Source organism: Pongo pygmaeus, chromosome 12, assembly GCF_028885625.2.
Source record: "Pongo pygmaeus isolate AG05252 chromosome 12, NHGRI_mPonPyg2-v2.0_pri, whole genome shotgun sequence".
Taxonomy (NCBI): domain Eukaryota; kingdom Metazoa; phylum Chordata; class Mammalia; order Primates; family Hominidae; genus Pongo; species Pongo pygmaeus.
In genome coordinates, this window is record NC_072385.2 from 41,788,443 (window position 1) to 41,810,202 (window position 21,760).

A 21,760-nucleotide genomic window follows, 5' to 3' on the forward strand; every position below is an offset into this window, starting at 1 on the left:
TGGGCAACACGATGGCTGATAAAGGTAGGAGGAAGCAATTCACTCTGTCCTGAATTGTGCATAACCTGGGATTTGTTTTCATTGTAATACTAAGGGAACAAGGGAAGGAGGGATGGAGGAAGGAAGGTCAGTCCAGGCTAGAAGGCCCTTCCAGCTCTGAAAGTCAACAAATGCCAAGTTGTCTGCTATAATTTTAGAGATGGTTAATTAATGATCTATATAGCTTATAAGAAAGACTTTAAGATCTGAGATTTTTCTTTGGTACTTTTAAAAAATAAACAGGCTTAGGATTTGTATTTCGTAGAGAGCAGTGAAGAACAGATACAATAAAGGACAGGCAAGCTTTATTCATAAAAACTTGAAGTCCCTTGGAAATGTTAGGGAAGTGTGTGTGTGTGTGTGTGTGGGTGTGGGTGTGTGTGTGTGTTTACACAGACACCAAACTTCAAATTTGGAAAATAGCTGTCTTGGCCCTTTTTTGGCTTAAACAGGTCAGTGTTTAAAAAGTGATTTCTAGAGAATGCTCATGTCTGAATTATTCTCACAAATGCTTGCATCCCAGAAGCAGCCCAATCAGCCTGCTACATAGGGACCTTATGGGGTTGTATATTTTGTTGAAATATTTATAACAACTAAGTCACATGGAAATATTCTTTGGGATTTATTTTTAACAAACATTTACATAAACAATGAAAAAAATCAAGGTTTAAAGTGAGCAGATTCATATTTACAGTGTGATTTTTAAGGACTGTCTATATCCAAATTTTATTTTCGTGAACGCTTACATTCTAAGAGCAGTACAATTAGCCTATTACGTAGGGCCCTAATCTTGTTAGTATAGTGTTGTTGAAATACTTTCTTCAGCTTTTGCCTTAACAAATCCAAAGATGGAAGATGATGACAATCTGGAATATTCAACATAACGTGAAAAAATTCATTCCACATATCCAAATGAGGAAGCCTGAAAAAGGCAAAGCATAAATAATGGCTAAAATGTAGCCTTCAATATGCAGGATAACCCCACCCCTGCATCTGACTTCCACAAGCTTGGACAGTTTAGTATAACAACTCTCACCTAAACACAATACAATGCAGCAAGTATGGAAACACTGTATCTATTATACATGAGAGAGATTAAAGACCCAATTAACTGTCTTATACATCTTGTTCCAAAAAATAAGATAAGTAATCTTTTAGCAATACTGCAAGTCAAAAAATTTTCTCTCTCTCCCTTTAAATAAACTATCTGCTTCTGGCTAGCTGTACATATAATACTGCCAGAATTGGATAATCTGGACAATTGCTTCTGTCAAGCCTAATTGCATATGCACCAGGACCAGGTAGACAGGCTGGACTGCCCAGGAGAGAGCTCAGAGTTCAGAGTTCCAACTACTATAATTGTTAAAATTAACCGCAGAAACTCCAGTACATGGAGATAAGGCATTGGAGAGAAAGTAGAACGCAAAGGAATTGTGCTCCAGAGAGGAAATGCCATCAGGCCTGCTGAGGGTTAACTTCCAGCTCTTCTTCACACTGGTGGTCAGAGATCAAACTATCTGGTCCTTCAATTTTGAGCCAAAGATGGAATAAAGTATTTACTAAACATGAGGGCTCATTATGCAGAATAAAGAATAGTTGTTATAAGCTTTCCTCCAGGGCCTGAACCTAACCTTACTTATGTACAGTATATGACATTTCATAAAATTATTGCCATTTCTCTTTTTTTTTGTGGGGGCTAGGGGAGATGAGGTTCACAGATGAGGTTCTTACTCTACATTTTCTCAAGAAGATATAAACATATGTAAAAGTCCATTAGGCTGTACACTTAAGATGAGTGTACTTTTCTGCATATGTTTATGCCTCAAAAAAGAAAGTATAAGTGATATAATGAATATGCAGGTACCAAATACTCAGCTTCAACAAAGCATTCCAACAGTTTGTTCACACATTGTGTTTTGAGAGCCATCCATGTTGACAGGAAGAGCTCTTGCCTAATCATGAATTTTCACTGTGATTTATAGATTAAAAAAAAAAAAATCTTTGAGAAGCTCAAGTAACACAGGGCTAGGACTGTCCTGTGAGAGAGAGCTACTCATATTACTTTATAATTTATGAAGCACTGTCACATATACTATTTCCTTCACTTCTTACAAATATCTGACAAAAATAGGATCAATATTTCCACAGACCAAAAAAAAGAAAAAACAAGTGAAAACCTGAGGGCCAGTGACATTAGGTGATTAGGGGTGGAAACATTTGCGTGTGTATAGGATGTCAACCATTTGGCCAGGAGCTTTCAGTGAGGACATCAGCTGCCCCAGTGAGGAGAGAGAAGTGGTAAAGCTATGCAGCTTGCTCCCTGTGCCCAGTGCCCAGGACTGTCCTGTCACCATACTGCCCAAGGCATAGGATTTCCATGCGGTGGCAGAGATCTTTTTTTTTTTTTTTTTTGTCAGATGGAACCCAACATTCTACTATAGTTATTCTCTTTTCACTACAGCACCAACGCTAATACCCACCTTCTAAAAAGACCTTCAGGCTTACACTCTCCTCCTTCATTTTTCACTTTCATGTAAGTGCCAAAGAGCATGCAATATACTGTTGCAGCAACCCCAAAGTAATCGATCTATGAAGATAGAGGTATATATTACTTAAATAGTAATTTACACATGACTGTATCAAGATGCCTAACTTAGGCAGCAAGTTAAATACTCACAGGATTTTACTTTTAAAACATTTTGGAAGGCATTTGTTCAATCGCCGCACTAACATGTCTTACTGAATATCTAGGCTTTGCCACAGGCTTCCACGGACAGCAGACTACCCTCCACCTCCTACAGTAGTCTCTTGAAAAACTCTGCCCTCCTGAGCTACCATGTCCCTCTCAAGTCCTTCATTCTGTCACACAGAAGACAAACACAACACTCTAAGCCCTCTTCCACATAGACAGCTTGGAAGTCCTCCCAGCTCACTCCCCTGGGACTCTGGTTGTAGTTCTCTAAATCGCCCCCATGGCCTCTTGTTGTGTGATATGTTCATAACTGAAAAGAACACTCCAGCCCCATCCACATCCACAGGATAGACGATGACCATCTCCTGAGGCCTCACTAGCAGTGACAACATACTAGAAACAAGACCCCTCCCCACCCCCACCAAATCTTTGCCCCTTTTACCATGGGCTCCTGGAAAGACATAGCTCTCACCAGGGAACTTAGCAGCTGGTTTTGTTAACCCAGGTTCAAAACTTTTCATTTATCCCAATTAGCATTCTCCTCCCTGGTCATCTAATATTATAGTTGGTTGAAAATTCAGCAATCTTCCATCAGAATAATAATGATCCATTTCTTGATCTGGCCAGTTGGGAATCTGGCTGTACCATCTATTACAGTCAAACCCACCATCCTGCCTGAGAGCATCCCAGGTATATCCAACATGTGCTCAACTGCCTGGAGTGGGCATGTGGGTCTCCCTGTTATCCCTGATTTAGGAAATCGGGCTGGCCTACCTTGATCTCAATAAACCAAGCTGTCTCTTTGCTGCATGACTTCCTTTCTGAAGGGTTCACTAATCATTAAATACTCTTCCCTATGATCAAACTCACAGAATATACCTGCTCCTCTTTCCTGATAACAGGATCTATAATGGACTAATAAGAAAGCAGAATATTTTTCAGGAATAGAATTCTATCCCTGCCATGTTGGCCTTAGGCTCATCTCTCCTTCAACTGCTCCTCAAAAGACCACCTCAAACTACCTAGATCCCCAAATTCATTTTGAAAATCTGATAAGCGCAACACAGAAAAATATTTCCAAGTCCCTCACTTTAGTTTTATACCTGGTAGTTCCATGGTTTGTTGCTGAGCATCTCAACACACTGAAAACCAGATGTTTCACACTTTGCTGTGAATACAGTTCCTTTTGGAAAAAGTTTCATATCTATACTCTGACCCAGGTCAATCAGTGCCAAGCCAGCAGATAAATCATCTTCATCATCCTGTTCCAAAAATCTATATTAAACACAAACAAGGCCAGGCTGCATGAGCACAAATGATGAAAGGCTGCTATGGAAATAGGAAGAGAAGAACCCTGTTAAAAGCATAACACTTGCCCGTTTCCAAGTATGAAATTGTCTGGCTTAATGTCTCCATGAATGATTTCACAGTCATGCACTTGCTCAATCATGTAAAGCATTCTCATAGCAAAAGAGATGACGAGACCTTGAGGCATCACTTTTTCAGGGGTATTTTTATAGAGGTTAATGGCATTCTAGGAACAATGGAAAGTGGAATCCTGAGTTAGTTGCACAAGATTAATAAAATTTCAAATTGAGAGCTTTGCCCCTGCCCACCACTCCACAAAAGCCCCAACCACAAAAGTACATGCAAGGTACAAGCCAAAAACGCATTTTAAATTCATGTGCTCATCATAAAAATGAATACTTACTAATAATGTTCCATAGCTGTAGAGCTCTCCTACTAATACACTGCCATTCTGGAATAAGTGGGCAGAATAGAACTTCATAAACATGTGCTGCATAGATGGCTTTAGTCTTTCCATCAACTGGGTCCCAATGTAGAATTCCCAGGGGTTGGCAGGCTTCTGGACCTGCAAATCAGGTATGTGAAATTCATATCCAGTCTCATATTCTGAAAAATGATAGCAATAAAGCAACCTCTATCCCAATAAAAGATGTGGTGTTGACAGTGATGACAAGCTATGAACTGTTGCTGCAATGTGGGGCTTGCTGCAAGACAATTTTAGTGGGAAAAAAATTCTAAATCCTCTGTAGTTTTTGTTTTTTTATTGCCAACTATAGACAAATAAAAACACCACTATCTTAAAGAAAAAAAATTTATTGGCAAACTCAAGTTCTAAAATTCATTTCTATATCATACAAAAGACAACTCAGGTCATTTACCTTTAAAACAAATTTCTGTTTATTTTTAGCATCATTCAGATCTCCCTGGGTAGCTTCGTACACCTGGGCAAAGGCTCCTTCTCCAAGAAGGTGATGGACATAGACCAGCTTAGAACCTTAGAAGATAATTGAAAATTTTAATTTATGTAAGCCTTTTATTTTAAATAGTTTTCAATTTACAAAGAAGTTACAAAGACATAGAGTTTTCTGTATACTTCGCATCCACTGTCTGCAATTGTTAACTCTTATATAACCATGGTATATTTATCACAAATAATCAATCAACCAAAGTAGTATGCTCCTATTAACTAAGCTCTACATCTTACTCACATTTCACTAGTTTTTGCATATGTTCTAGGATACTTTATGTTTAGTCATCATGTCCACTTAGCCTCTTCTGGGCTGTGACAGTTTCTCAAATGTTCCTTGTTTTTGATGACCTTGACAGTTCCAAAGAGTACTAGTCAGGTATGTTGTAGGATGGCCCTCAAATTGGGTTTGTTTGATACGTTTCTTGTGGTTACTTTGGAGTTATTGGATTTTGAGGGAAAGACCACAGAGGTGAAGTTGTAGTAGTTTTTTGTTTATTCTTTAGAGACAGGGTCTTGCTGTTGCCCAGTCTGGGTTGCTGTGGCAAGGTCAAGCTCACTCCAGCTGTGACCTCCTGGGCCCAAGTGATCCTCCCACCTCGGCTCCTGAGAAGCCAGGACCACAGGCGTGCACCACCATGCCCAGCTAATTCTTAAATTTTTTGTAGAGATGGGGTCTCAGCATGTTGCCCAGGCTTGTCTCAAATTCCTGGCTTCAAGTGATCCTCCTGCCTTGGCCTCCCAAAGTGTTGGGATTACAGGAGTGAGCTAACACACCTAGACTGTACTCGCAGATTTTTAAATTAAATTAAAAACAAGAATTCACATGTTCAAAATCAGATGTAAAGTAGTAGATTTCTTGTTCCTGGTCCAGCATATGAGGAGCTTGAAGTCATCACTCCACCCTTACAGTAAGCCAAATGGCTGAAAATCAACAACACTTCTGAGATCCATTAGAGAACTGAGGTCAAAGGACAATCTGCTTCCTCCAAAATTAGACAGACAAGTGGACACAGAGAATCGCAGCTTGCCAAAGTAGAAGCCCAGGAACAGAAACCACTGCTGGAACCAGTACTGGGGGAGTTATAATGTAAAGAACTGCACATCTCAGACCTTATTTAAAAAGTCCCTAGGGAAACCCAAAGACAACAGGGGAAATAAAAATAAGGACACAAAGGGCAATTATAGCCTCTTATGTAGTGACAGCAAACAGTAAACACAGCCTAACCCATAGGCAGATTAAGCATGAAAGCTCACACTAAAGGTCTATTTAATCCCATTTCCTTTTAGCTCATATATTAGGTCTGGCTCTTAACAAAAACTCACAAGGCATAGTAAAAGACAAAAATCACAGCCTGAAGAGCCAGAGTAAACATCAGAAACAGACACACATGTGGCAGAGATTTTAGAATTATCAGACTAGGATTTTGTTGTTTGTGTTTTTAGAGATAGGTTCTCACTCTGTCACCCAGGCTAGAGTGCAGTAGCATGAACATAGCTCACTACAGCCTCAAACTCCTGGGCTCAGGTGATCTTCCTGCCTCAGCCTCCCATGTAGCTAGGACTATAGGTGCACACCATCAAGCCTTGCTAATCTTTTAACTTTTTGCAGAGACAGAGTCTCACTATGTTGCCCAGGCTAGTCTTGAACTCCTGGCCTCAAGTGATCATCCTACCTCAGCCTCCCAAAGTGGTGGGATTACAGGAATGAGCTACCATGCCAGGCCCACACTAGAAATTTTTTTTTTTTTAATTCTAATCGACATGCTAAGGGTTCTAATGAAAAAAGTAGACAGTGTGCAAGAAGAAATGGGTAATACAGGCAGAGAGAAACAGAAGCAAAAAAGGTGCTAGAAATAAAAACCCACTGTAATAGAAATAAAGAATGCCTTTGATTGACTCACCAATAGACTATACATGGCAGGGAAAAGAATCAGTGAGCTTGAAGATAGGCCAATAAAAACTTCCAAAACTGAAATGCAAAAAAAAAAAAAAAAAAAAAAAGAAAGAAATAGATAGAATATTTAAGGAATGTGGGACAACTACAAAATGTATAACAGATGTAGAATGGGAATACCAGAAGGAAGAAGGGAGAAAGGAACAGACAAAAATATCTGAGGCCGGGCGCAGTGGCTCACGCCTGTAATCCCAGCACTTTGGGAGGCCATGATGGGCGGATCACTTGAGATCAGGAGTTCAAGGCCAACATGATGAAACCCCATCTCTACTAAAAATACAAAAAATTAGCCGGGTATGATGGCAGGCATCTGTGGTCCCAGCTACTCGGGAGGCTGAGGCAGTAGAATTGCTTAAACCACAGAGGTGGAGGTTGCAGTGCACTGAGATTGTGCCACTGCACTGTAGCCTGGGCAAAAAGAGCGAAACTCCGTCTCAAAAAAAAAAAAAAAAAAAAAAAATTGAAGTAATAATAGCACAGAATTTTCCAAAATTAATGACAGACACCAAACCACAGATCCAGGAAGCTTAGAGAGCACCAAGCAGGATAAATACTGAAAAATCAACATCTAGGCATATCATATTCAAACTGCAGAAAAAGACACAGAGAAAATATTGAAAGAAGCAAGACAAATAAAACCATCTTACCTATAGAGGAGCAAAGATAAGAATTACACAGGACTTCTCAGAAACCATGCAAGCAAGAAGAGAGTGGAGTGAAATATCTAAAGTACTTAGAAATTTGGAATCCACCAATCTAGAATTCTGTATCCAGTAAAATTATCCTTCAAATGTGAAGAATAAAAATTTTCTTACAGAAGCAAAAAAGATTAGTTGTGATGTATATTGCAAACACTAAGGTAACCACTTAAAAAAATTTTCAAAGAAGTATAATTAATACACTGAGAGAGGAGACAAAATGGAATTATGAAATAACTCAAAATCAGAGAAGAGAGTAGCAGACAAAGAAAGAACAAGGGCAAGGAATAGAAAACAAATATAGTGACAATCCAATTATATCAACAATCACTTTAAATATCAGTGGTTTAAATATACCAATCAAAACAAAGACATACTTTAAATACCAAGACAGATGAAAAGTAAAGGGATAAGGCCAGGCGTGGTGGCTCACATTTGTAATCTCAGCACTTTGGGAGGCCAAGGAAGGTGGATCACCTGAGGTCAGGAGTTTGAGACCAGCCTGACCAATATGGGGAAACCCTGTCTCTAAAAAAAATACAAAAATTAGCTGGGCGTGGTGGTGTGTGCCTGTAGTCCCAGCTACTCAGGAGGCTGAGACAGAAGAATCACTTGAACCCGGGAGACAGAGGTTGCAGTGAGCCAAGATCACAGTACTACGGCACTACACTCCAGCCTGGGTGATAGAGCGAGACTCCTTCTCAAAAAAAAAAAAAAAAAAAAAAAAAGTAAAGGGATAGAAAAAGATATACCATGCTAACACTAATAAAAGAAAATGTAATAATAGCTGTATTCATTTCTGACAGAGCAGACTTCAGAGCAAAACAATTATCAGCATAGAAAATGGCGTTGTGTGTGTGTGTGTATGTGTGTGTGTGTGTGTAAGACAAGGTCTTGCTATGTTCCCTGGCTAATCTGAACTCCTGTGCATAAGTGATCCTCTAGCCTCAGTCTCCCAAGTAGCTGGGACTTATAGGCACGTGTTGCCGTGCCTGGTTAATTTAAAAAAATATATATTTGTAGAGACAAGGCCTCACTGCATTGTCCAGACTTGTCTCAAACTCCTGGCCTCAGCTGATCCTATTGCCTTGGCCTCCCAAAGTGCTGGATTACAGGTGTGAGTAACTGTGCCTGGCCTGCATTATATAATGTTAAAGGGATTAATTCTCCAAGAAGACATAATGTGTATAAGCCTAACAAGAGAGTGTCAAAATGTGAGTCAAAAGTTACCAAAAACTAATAGAACTACAAGGAGAAAAAGATGAATTCACTATTATAGTTGGAGACTTCAACACCCTTCCATCAGAAATGGAAAAGATCAACTGGGTGTGGTGGCTCACACCTGTAATCCCAGCACTTTGGGAGGCCAAGACAGAAAGATTGATTGAGGTCAGAAGTTCGAGACCTGGGCAACATAGCGAGAACCCTATCTCTACCAAAAAAAAAAAAGCTGCATGTTGTGGTACATGATTGTTGTCCTAACTACTCAGGAAGCTGGGGCCAAAGGATTGCTTGAATCCAGGATTTTGAGGTTGCAGTGAGCCAAGATTGTGCCACTGCACCCCAGTCTGGATGACAGAGTGATACCCTATTTCAACAAAGAAAGAAAAGAAGGGGAGGGGAGGGGAGGGGCGGGACAGGGAGGGACGGGAAGGGGCAGATAAAGCAGGTAGGAAATCAGCAGTAAAAACATGGTTGAACTGAATGGTAGCATCAATCAATTGGATCTAATTGACATTTATGGAATACTTCATCGAATAACAGCAGAATATACATTCTTCTCAAGCTCACATGGAATATTCACCAAAATAGACAACATTCTGGGCCATAAAACATTTTACCAAATTTAAAAGAACAGAAATCATATACAGTATGAAAGGTAGTTGTAAAGTCCCCCAGATACTTGGAGATTAAACATACTTCTGAATACCACATTGGTCAAAGAAGTCTCAAGAGAAATTTTAAAATATTTTGAACCAAATGAAAATGGAAATACAATTTACCAAAATTTGTGGGTCACAGTAAAGGAAAATTTGTAGCACTAAATACATATATTAGAAAAGAAGATCTAAAAATCAATGAGATTCTACCTTAAGAAACTAGAAAAAAGAGCAAATTAAAACTAAAGTAAGCAGAATAAAAGAAATAAACATTACAGTAGAAATCAATAGTGGAATGCCGTATCCACAAATGAGAATTGAGATGAAATGAACAAATTCCTTGAAAGACGCAATCTACCAAAGCCCACAAAAGAGAAATAGATAATCTGAACAGTCCTATATCTGTTAAAGAAATGGAATCAGTAATTGATAACCTTCCAAAACGGGAAGCACTAGGCTCAGATGGGTTCACTAGTGAATTCTATCAAACATTTGAGGAACAAATTATATCCATTCTCAACAATCTTTCGCAGATGAAAGAAGCAGAGGGAATACTTCCTATCTCATTCTAAGGGGCTCTAAGGGGCCCTGACACCAAGACCAGATAAAGATATTACAAGAAAGGAATACTATAGACCAGTACCTCTCATGAACATGGATACAAACATCTTCAGCAAAATATTGGTAAATCTAATCCAACAATGTGTAAAAAGAATTATAAGTAAATCCAATCCAACAATGTATAAAAAGAATTATACACTATAACAACCAAGTGCAATTTATCCCAGGTATACAAGGCTAGTTCAACACTTAATTAATTTCAATTAATGAAATCCATCACATCAACAAAGAATCATATAATCATATCAATAAATGCAGAAAATATTGAACGGAGCACGATAAATAAAATCCAACACCCACTTATGATTAAAAAAAACCCTCAGCAAACTAGGAATAGAGAGATACTTTCTTAACTTGACAAAGAACATTTACAAAAAACCTACAGCTAAAATCATACTTATAGGTAATAAACTATGTAGATGCTTTCCCCCTAAGATCAGGAACAAGGCAATGATAAGAAACCAACCAACCAATTAGAAAATGGACAAAAGATCCGGATACACATCTCACTGAAGATATACTGATGGCAAATAAGCATATGAAAAAATATTCAACGCCATACGTTTTCAGGGAATTGAAACTTAAAACAAGATTGAGATATCACTGTTCACCTATCAGTAGCCAAACCCAAAACGCTGACAACCACCTAATGAGGGCAAGACTGGGGAACAGGAGCCCTCATTCACTGTTGGTGGGAATGCTAAATGGTACAGCTACTTTGGAAGTTTCTTACAAAAGTAACCATACTCTCATCATATAACCCTGCAATTACACTCCTTGGTATCTACCCAAATTATGAGTTGAAAACTTATGTCCACACAAAAACTTGCATACAGATGTTTACAGCAACTTCATTCATAATTGCCAAAACTTGGAAGTAACCAAGATCTCTTTCATTAGATGAGTGGAAAGGTTTAACTGTGTGGTACATTCATGCACTAAACATTATTCAGTGATAAAAAAAAAAAAAGCTATCGAATCATGAAATGACACAAGGGAACCTTAAATGCATATTGCTAAGTAAAAGATGCCAGTTGAAAAGGCTATATACTATATGACTCCAACTATATGACATTATGGAAAAGGCAAAACTACACAGACAGCAAAACAATCAGTGGTTGCCAGGGGTTGGGGGACAAGGAGGAAGGGATGAATAGGTGAGGCACAGGGGATTTTTAGGGTGAGGAAAGGATTCTGTATGATACTGTAATGACGGATACATGTCATTGTACTACATTCGTCAAACCCCGCAGAATATACAACCCAAAGAGTGAACCCTAATGTAAACTAGCACTTCAATTAATAATGCATCAACATTGGCTTAATTTTAACAAATGTACCACACTCATGCAAGATGTTAGTAACAGGAAAATCTGTGTGTGTATATATGGGGAGGTAGGAATATGTACTTTATGCTGAATTTTTCTGTAAGCTTAAAACTTCTCTTAAAAATAAAGTCTATTCATTAAAAAACTTAAAAGGGAATATTGTGAAGTCTTGCTCCCATTGTTTCCCACTCCCACCTACAGCTAACTGTTTTAATTGTGGCATATAATACATACGGCTCTGCCCTTTTCATTTAACAGTATGGTATGTTTTGCAGCTCATTCCCTATCAGTACAGAGTGAGCTTTCTTGTTCTGTTGCCAATGTTACTATAGTATTTTACTATAGAAGTATATAATAATATCTATAGGAAATCCTTAAAAGTGGATAGCTGGGTTTAAAAGTAAATGCATTTTTAATTTTAATAGATATTGGCAAATTACCCTCTATGAGTTATAGGAGTTATAGTCCCAACAGCAAGCACAATCCTACAATCATGGCTTAACAAAATGTTCAGTTTAGTATTACAGATACAACTCCCTATTGGAGGTTAGGGGGCAAATAGGAGAATCTCACACACACACACACACACACGTTACCATCAACTTCTCATAGAGAAACAAGAATTTAAAGTTATATTATCCAAATAATTCTTACCCAATTGAAATTCAGTCTTGGGCTTGATGGCTGGAAGTTTACATTGCCATTCAAAAATATTTGGATAGGAACTCACGGGTTTAGAAAGCCCAGATAAAAGTTTGAAGATCAGCTTATCATCCCATGGGTTCTCAACAATGAAGTCTTAAAGGAATGAGAAAAAAAAAAAAAAAAAAAAAGGAACATGAATTGGGTACTCAAGAACTTTACCAAATAAATTATAGACAAAGTGAGTAGAGATATTTACTAAATAAGCTTTCAAACCCTTATACTTTTAAGAGCATTAATTCAAAATAAAAAAGAACTATTTTTAAAAGTCAAAATTGGTAGGTCTGCACAGTTTATTATTTGCCATTTTAGATCTACAAATTTGGATCAATATTTAGTTGTGACAAAGGGAATCAACTCTAGGTGCGTTTGCTCCACTCAACTGGAATGGCTAGATTCTATCTTTAACACAATTAGGGATACATGTCTTAAGGGCAGATGTGGACATTAGTTACTTCTAATGTGCTCAGATAGACACATATTATTTAATTGCTTTTCCACTTATATCCACAAAACTTATACTACCTATGTGCAATTTGCGTATATGAGATATACCTCGGGTCCACAAAAGAGAAATAATTTCTAAAAGAAAAAGCTTTCTCTCCAACCTGGAATGTTACAAAAATTATATTAGTGGCAGTTATCAAATACTAATCCAACATGGTTAACACTCACTCAGCGCTAAGCACATGCAGAACACTGTTCTCAGTGCTTTATTAATTTACTTGGTTCTTACGATAAGCCTCTAAGGTAGGTACTAGCATCAGCTCAACTACAGAAAAGAGGGATACGGAAAATTGAAATGATCTTGGTCAAGATCACGTGACTACTTAGGTGAGGGAGCTAGGATTAGAACACAGTCAGTCCATCTCCAGGCTCTGTGCTCTTAACCACTATGCCAGACTGTTTATGTGTAACAAGGGGGTGGGGGGGGGGCATGTCTCTTTAACCTTGAGCCTCAGTTTACTTCTGTAAAATGTAAAATATAATAGTATTAGATTAAATGCCTGGCACGTAGTAGGCTGTCAAATTCTAATTCCCTCTTCCAACAGTAGTTATTTTGATACCCTCTAAAATTAAAATTGATTTGCCCTTCAAGTATGCTACTGTTACTCCATTGTGATGCATTATACAAGTTTTGTCTGAACTCACTGACATCTGTTCTACTCAGTGACATTCAAGTCTCATTGTGGGTTTCCTTCAAGGGACAGCTTTCCCCATGCTCCTGTCCTGATTCAAGGGCATAACAAAGAGTGAGTGTTCGTACTTGGAGCATCAACATTCCCAAGTGAACTCATCTGCATCCATTCTGCTTGGAGCCCAGCAATAGCATCTGGTGGATCTTCTGCAATGGCAGCATCAGTGTCTGTGAGTCTGCAAGCCTCAACGCCCAACTCTGCCTCACAGGTAAGTACCCCACCTGCAGCAGGCTGGCTCAGACGAAGTAAGGATGCTGAATACATGTGAGACGAGAAGGCCTGTTCTGGGCTTTTCTCTTGAATTGGACTGGACGTGTGAAAGGAATAAAGAAACCAAAACACCGCATGATTAGAAATCTGTTGGATTCAGTCACATGAAAGTCCCTTCTCATTCTAGAAATGACATTTCACAATAGCCTCACAGACTAAAAGTTGATTAAAGCATTTTTAGACAAACAAATCTATGAAAATATACAGCTAGTACAATATGAACAGAAATAATAAAATCAAGATATGGTTATATTAGATAAATAGGTGAGGTAATACATGGGATATTCTTTAGTAGGAAATGTCAGGAGTGGGTTTATTTCTCCAAGCTGCATCTATGCGACACTACTATCATCAAGACTGAATATTTAACTTTATTCCAAAAATGGCTGCTTTTATAACATTGAAACAAACAGAAAAATGTCAATCACAATACAACACTCCAGTACACTTCCATATATATAGTCATGTGCTGCATAACAACAACTCAGAGAACAGCATATGCAATGGTGGCCCCATAGGATCATAATGGAGCCGAAAACCTCCGGTCTCCTAATGATGTCTGATGATCCTGACCCTGGGTGTGTAGGCCTCAGCTAATGTGTATGTTTGTGTGGTCGTTTTTAACAAAAAAGTTAAAAAAGTAAAAAAAAAGTTTTTTTTTTAATGCTTATAGAATGATATAAAGAAAAAATATTTTTGTATAGTTGTACAATGAGTTTGTTTTTTAAGCTAAGTGTTATTACAAAAGTCAAAAAGATAAAACTTTTTAAGTTTATAAAGTAAAAAAGTCACAGTAAGCTAAGGCTAATTTATTACTGAAGAAAAATTTTTCTTATAAGTTTAGTGTAGCCTAACTATAGTGTTTCTAAAGTCTACAACAGTGCACAGTAATATCCTAGGCCCTCACGTTCACTCACCACTCACTCACTCACTGACTCACCCAGAGCAACTTCAGTCCTGCAAGCTCCATTCATGGGAAGTGCCCTATACAGAACACCATTTTTTATCTTTTACACTGTATTTTTACTATATCTTCTCTATGTTTACATACACAAATTCTTACACCACTCTGTTGCCATTGCCTATAGTATTCAATACAGTAACATGCTGTACATGTTTGTAGCCTATGAGCCACAGGTTATACCATATAGCCTAGGTGTGTAGTAAACTAATCAAACCATCTAAGTTCATGTAAGTACACTCTGATGTTCATGTAACAATGAAACTGCCTAAGGACACATTTCTCAGAAAGTATCCCAGTTGTTAAGCAACTGCATGACTGTATATGGATGTATATGTATACATATACATCCATACACACACACACACACAAACTATACAGTTGATCCTTATTATTCATGGATTTCATATTTGTGAATTCATCTGCATGCTAAAATTTATTTGTAAGCTTCAAATCAATACTCATAGTGATTTTTCAGTCATTTACGCATATGCAGAGTGATGAAAAATTGAGCCACCTAACATACACGTTCTGAGCTGAGGTTGAACAAGGTGACACTCAGCCTTCCTGTTCCAGCTCTCATACTGCAAACAAGTATCCTTTTCGAGCTGTACTTAGTGCCACAATTTTTGTGTCTTTGTGCTTTTTCTTGATTTTGGTATTGAAAATGGTCCCGAAGTATAGTGCTGAAGTGCTCTCTAATGTTCCTAAGCACTAGAAATCTGTGAAAATATGTGTATTAGATAAGCTTTATTTAGATGTAAGTCAGTGTTGCTGGACATGAATTCAATGTTAATGAATTGACAATATATAATAAATAAGGTGTTTTTTAACAAAATGTTGTTATTAGAGGCTTGCAGGATGCTGTCTATATTCTTCTTAAGAATATTCAGTATTCACTAATTCAGTGTTTGTGGTGACTCTATAGAATGATAGTGAATAATGAGAACTGACTGCACATATCTCCACATACACCCCCAATCAGTATCTACCTAAACATACTGAAGTATGTATTTTTATACAAATAAATTTATACATGCAATGTCATACACTGCTATTTTCACTTGTCACATTTTTCCTGTTGTAAACTTTTTTCAACTATACTTTCTTTGTAATAATTTTAGGTATAAAGAAATGTTGCAAAGATAATAGAGAATTCCTGTATACTCCTCACTCAATTTCTGCTAAGATTATCCTTTCCTATTACAATGGTACCTTTGTCAAAACTAATAAACCAACATTTGTTCCGTTACTATTAACTAAACTGTAGACATCATTAGATTTCACCACTCTTTTCACTAAGGAACTTCTGCTTCAGGATCTAGTCCTGGGTACCAGGTTGCATTTAGTTGCTATGTCTCTTTACTCTTCTTTCATCTGTGACAGTTTCTTAGTCTTTCCTAGTTTCCCAAGACCTTGACAGTTTTGAGGAGTACTGGCCAGGTATTCTGGAGAATGTCCTTCAATTTGGGTTTCTCTGATGTTTTCTCATCAAGCACTGGCCTAATATATCAAGTGCTTAGGTTCACTGTTGTATGTATATTCACGGACAGTACCTTCTGACTTAAAGCTACTAGTCCATAAAATCTTTATTGGCCTTTAAGGCTAAAATTAGATATTCTATTATAGCCTAAAAGGCAAAGCTAGAACGAAAATGGTAAACAATGTTAGAATGGAAATGAAGAGAATGGTAGAACCAAATAAACCCTCACAATACCTGAATTTTCCATCCCTTGAAGGCACCACCATGTTTTCTTCACAAGTCACCTGGGTACACTGTTTTGCTACCACATTTTCTGAAAGATTCAAAAATTAGAGACAAGATATGTTAGATGCACATGTGTGCACAACACACACCATTTGATGTGGTTACAAAGTCTAGGATTTCTTTTGACACTGACTTGCATTATGATTTCAAAATAGTGTTCCATTGTAAAATGTATAATAAGATTCAAAAAATGGGAGGAAAAAATCACTTTAAAAAAAATCCACTACTGGCCAGGCACAGTGGCTCATGCCTATATCCCAGTGCTTTGGGAGGCTGAGGTGGGAGGATCACTTGAGGCCAGTAGTTTGAGGTAAGGCTGAGCAACATAGTAAGACCCTATCCCTAAAATAACTTTTTAAATTTAACTAGATGTGGTGGTAGGAGCCTGTAGCCCTAGCTACTCAAGAGGCTGAGGTAGGAGGATCACTTGAGCCCAGGAGTTTGCGGCTGCACTGCACTCAGCCTGGACAACATAGCAAGACCATATCTCTTAAAAACAAACAAACAAATAAAATCTACTACTAATATATGTGAGCATTTCAACTCTACATCTAATCCCTACAATCCTGCAAGAAAAAAGGGGTCGAGAGAGTGGCAAGTCCATTGTGGGCAGGATGACCAGACCATGGGAAGTTACTGGTATGGATGGCAGGGCTACACCCAGCTTCAGGAGAACCTGAAGACAAGAACATGGAGAGTAAAAGGCTACAATGCTTCTGGAGGGCAGAGATTTTGGGTCTTTCACTTTAACATGTTGTAGTCAATTAGTTGATTAACTAAATTAGCATTTAATTTATTGAAACAATTTTGTGTTTAAATCAGAAAGCAACCTGGCAATATTTATTACTCTCTATAATTAAAAAAAAAATCTATAGATAGATAAACTAGGAAGAACAGAAATACAGAATAAACTTCTACCAAGTGATTATAATACTGCACACAGCCAAGTATATTGGATTACATTTTATCAGATATTCCTTCACTGAAGAGGTGTTACTACTTTTTAGCACTAGAACATTAGTTTTTGTTTATAGAGCCAAAGTGGCAAATACTCTTAAGAATAGCCAATATTGACTTTTTGAAAGATTCTTTAGACTCATTAAACTACCTTTTCTGGATGGAAAAGGCTTTAATCTTTTTTTTTTTTTTTTTTTTTTTTTTTAATTAAAGGCAAGCTTGTGATGGTGCTTGGAAATTGTCAAAGTTTCAACTGACCTCTCCTTTAAGATTCAGAAAAGAAATGTATTATATTGGATTAGCACTCTAAGAAATCCTTGGTCAAAAATGTTTAGGTCTATAGGCTCAGAACCCACATTAAAATATGCTTCCATCCAATGAAGTGAAATTCTTTGGCAGCTCTTCTATTATTGCTTTGGTAAACAATTGCTATATTTTAAAAGTGTGACCAATGATACAGTTAGTATACAATCAGCCCTCTGTATCCACAGGTTCCATATCCACAAGTTCTGCAGGGTCAACTATGGAACTTGAGCATCCACCTGGATTTTGGTATCTGCAGGGGTTCCTGGAACCAATCCTCTATGGATACCGAGAGGACTGTCTAGTTTGTAGGTTGGTATTTAATAGTTAACAATTATCTGTGCTCAATGACAACGTCATGTTAGGATTCAATTCAGATATATGATGAATTTTTAAATATATAGGGTGATAGATTTGAAACACGGTAGAAATAACGACTACTCGTGAGTTTTATCATTACTTTCTTAAAGTCAGATCACTAAAAGTAAGAAAAAGAAGACTTTCTGACTATCGTACTTGGCTACATGTCTAATAAAGTTGACATATATGTGTGTAGACACAGATCTAGGACTAAAATTGGCTATCTGTTACTCTTATTAAATTAGAATATAAATGTTCATTATTTTTAGCATTCAAATAATTTAATGTCTGTAGTGGCTGTTTCGTTTGCTATGAAACAAAATAAACACGCTCTATCTATACAAATGGGTTGGACCTTATTTCCTTTAAATGCTTCTATAGATTTTCTCCCATTCTACCTATAATCTAAGCTATTATATTTTAAAAATACATAGACTTTAGGAAGACAACATGCCAAAGGAAAAAAAAAAAACCTATGAATAAAAATACAATGAACAGATTTTAAGTTTCTTCTTTATGATTTTCAAAGTTCCCATGTGGAATTTTCATGAAGAAAACTATAAGAATCAAACTTCATGAAGAAAACTGAAAGAATCAAAGTTGGCAGAAGACAGACACTAAAACAGTGTAACACACACCTTTATCTTCTAAAATGTGCACTGACTCCGCTGGAAGCTTGTGGAATGGTGTAGATGCAAGTTGTGCAGCAGATGTGAAGTCTCCTGGGCTCTTAGGACTGGGTGCCAGGGTTTTGTTGCAGCGAATACCCCATACGGTTGAATCATCCAAAAACTCTTCAGCATGAGGCACTTCCTCCTATAACAGAAGATGAAATGAAAAAAAAGCAGCAATCTCCCTCTTTTGTCCATGAAACCTTATTCAATTAACACTTTAAAATGCAAAGAAATGAGGATTAAAGAAGAAACAGATGTCAACCCCTGGCTAATACAGCCCACAATATCATGGTTCAGTTCTTTTCCCCAGAACTGGAAAATCAGTGGAGTTACATTACAGCAAGAGCCACATTTTTGTTTTCAAATTTTATATATATTTTTTAATTTGAAAAAGTTGTGATTTACAGAAGAGTTGCAAAGATAGCACAGAATTTCCACATACCCTCCTCACCAAGCTTCCTCTAATGTCAACTTCTTCTAGAACTGTAGCACATTTGTAAAAACGAAATAGTACTATTAACTGTAGAGTATTTGGATTTCACCTTTTTTTCCCCACTAATGTGCCTCCTCTGTTCAGGGATCCAATCCAGGATCCCATGTCACCTTTAGTTGTCAAGTGTTCTTAGCCTCCTTGAGTCTGTCATTGTCTATTGGCCTTTCCTAGTCTTTCTTGTACTGACACTTTTGAACACTAGTCAGAAACTCTGTAGACTGTCCTTACACAGTTTGGGCTTATTTGATGTTTTCTCATGATTAGACTGGGAAAGGATATCAGAGGTGAAGTGTTCTTCTCATTACGTCATAATAGGGGATATCTGCTGTCAACACGACTTATTCCTGGTTAACCCAATCACTTGATTAGGCAGAATCTGCCATGTTTCCCTACTGTAATCTAATTTTCCCTTTCCCTTTGCTTTTTGTCTGAAGCAAGTCACCAAATCTAGCCACACTCAAAAGGAGATGAATTAAACTGGAGGAAAAAATTCAAAGAATTTGTGGATAAATGTGAAACCACCACAGTAATTAATATTAATAAATAATTTTGGTAGGACACTTGGAAAATATGCATATACCCTATTTCTTCTTGAATAATTATTAAATAATGTCCTAAAAGAAACATATTCTTCCTATGTTTCATATTTTTCAGCATAGTTTCACATACACAATATCCTCTGACTGGCATAATCATTTGGTAGAATAAAGCGGATGCGTTGTAGGACCCATTTCATAGATAAAACAGCTTTGCTTACCTTTGGTTTTGAAGGAAGTCTGCTGACAGAGCGTTCTCCAAAGGTCCTGGCTCCTGTGGGTTTATTTTTAGGCTGTGGTAATCTAAAGAAAGATTTGCTAAATTATAAATAGTAAAATATGCTAAGGAAAAAATGCTATCACTTGACCATTAGAAAAGTTCTCTACTTATCCTATTTAATGAGTTAATCTTTATATAGTTATTCCTTGCTTTTATAGCAGTTCTAGCAAAACTGAGTGTAATCAAATTAACATGACTTATAAAAGTAGACCTATCATTACTTAAGTGAGCGTGGGAAATACAGAAATTTCTGTCACATAACTTTTAGAAGCCAAAAATGAATTCCTGCAGTACTGTAGATCTGGAGAACTTTGGCAACACCCCTCTGGTCGTGTGGTCAAAAGGCTCATTTGACCATGTGATTGGCAGTTCACATTCTCTCCTCACCACCCCACCACCTCTGGTCCCAGAGAAAACTCTGCAGCATCCCATTAACTAGATGGTATTTTTTTACCCATAATTTTCTTTGTTTCCATCTTCAAACACATGAAAAGCAGATGACAAAGAAGAGATGATTTTATTGACTCCCCAAGCCCCAGATGACCTTACATTTTCTGCAACAGAATAAAAAATAGCATCTAATTATTGTACTAGGAGAAAACATCCTTTCTGTTAAACTTCAACTACAAATAAGAAAAAGGAATAACAGCTGACAGAAAAGAACTAATATCAGCTTTTCAAATACTAGGCAGTAAGTCACTATAGTGAGATGAAGTGACTTAACTATGGTAACAGGGTTTTGTACTCAAGTCCCAGGTCACGAGTCCCTGCCACATATCAGCAAGGTGTTAATCATTCTCCTAAATCACTACTATTGTCACCTGACTCACTCAATAAACGCTCTCAGGATTTTGTTTTCCATTTCCTTCAAGAAAGAATTAACCTCTTAGCTTTACATTTCAAGTCCTCCTGAATCTAATTGGCTTCTACTTATCTTTATCATGATCTCTGGCTTTTAGCATGAATCCCGACTCTAGACAAATGTGGGCTAGCTGCCAGCCTCCTCTAACACTCTGCCCCAGCCATTCCTCTACCAGTGAAGGCTCAAGTCACACCTTGAGTACTCAGCCCTTCTTATCCATGGGGGTTTTGTCCTTCTTTAGCACTATTCTTTTTTTTTTTTCCTTTAATCAAGCAAATCTATCACACACATTGAGTACCTTATCAAGAACTGTCTTATTTTTATTTCATGCATTCCCTGCCCTTATGTGACAAGCTAATCAAGGACAGGGTCACCTCTTAAATAATTCTTGATATTTTCTGTGATAACCACCTATAATGCTATGCACTTAGTAGCTTTTAAATAGTTATTACTTTGAAACTGGGCTTCAAATGCATCTTCATTTTGATCTAGAGATTGCCATTCATCTTTGTCATCAGAAATATCAGGAAGTGTAGGAGCCTGAAACATATTCATGATGAAACCTTAAAGAACAAAAAGAATAACTGTAAACAGGTACAAAAGAGCTTTCATTAACTTGTCATCAGGTGCTACACACTCAGATAAAATACTTTACCTAATGCTTCTTTTGTGTGCACGGTGGGTGATGGCTGCACTTTGGATGGCGTTGCCTGAACCATTCCCAGTGATGTGTTTGGAGTTGTGTGAAAAGAACTTGTGTTGGCAACCTTATGTGTTTCACACCCTAGCGAAGAAATGGAGACAAAATGTGGTATCAGTAGGGAAATCAGAATAACTTAAAAGACACACAATTTAAGTAAGTTACAATTAAAACAGTTTGTCATTGTTAAAAATTATCAATAAGA

At 37.4% G+C, this 21,760-nt stretch overlaps 1 protein-coding gene across 1 annotated transcript in view; it reads right to left on the minus strand.

The window, feature by feature from the left end:
• Nucleotides 1-637: 637 nt before the first annotated feature.
• The window catches only part of BUB1 (BUB1 mitotic checkpoint serine/threonine kinase), a 41,772-nt gene continuing 20,649 nt past the window's right edge, over nucleotides 638-21,760 (minus strand). Inside the window, exons 12-25 of the mRNA XM_054475659.2 lie at nucleotides 21,511-21,639; nucleotides 21,308-21,418; nucleotides 20,448-20,547; nucleotides 19,935-20,016; nucleotides 18,649-18,826; nucleotides 16,340-16,418; nucleotides 13,460-13,698; nucleotides 12,145-12,288; nucleotides 4,918-5,033; nucleotides 4,443-4,604; nucleotides 4,108-4,265; nucleotides 3,835-4,006; nucleotides 2,520-2,626; nucleotides 638-961 (exon numbers count right to left, since the gene is read on the minus strand). Of these exons, the coding sequence (XP_054331634.1) occupies nucleotides 766-961; nucleotides 2,520-2,626; nucleotides 3,835-4,006; nucleotides 4,108-4,265; nucleotides 4,443-4,604; nucleotides 4,918-5,033; nucleotides 12,145-12,288; nucleotides 13,460-13,698; nucleotides 16,340-16,418; nucleotides 18,649-18,826; nucleotides 19,935-20,016; nucleotides 20,448-20,547; nucleotides 21,308-21,418; nucleotides 21,511-21,639 (1,973 nt within the window). The 3' untranslated portion in view covers nucleotides 638-765. The remainder of the gene's footprint in view (nucleotides 962-2,519; nucleotides 2,627-3,834; nucleotides 4,007-4,107; nucleotides 4,266-4,442; nucleotides 4,605-4,917; nucleotides 5,034-12,144; nucleotides 12,289-13,459; nucleotides 13,699-16,339; nucleotides 16,419-18,648; nucleotides 18,827-19,934; nucleotides 20,017-20,447; nucleotides 20,548-21,307; nucleotides 21,419-21,510; nucleotides 21,640-21,760) is intronic.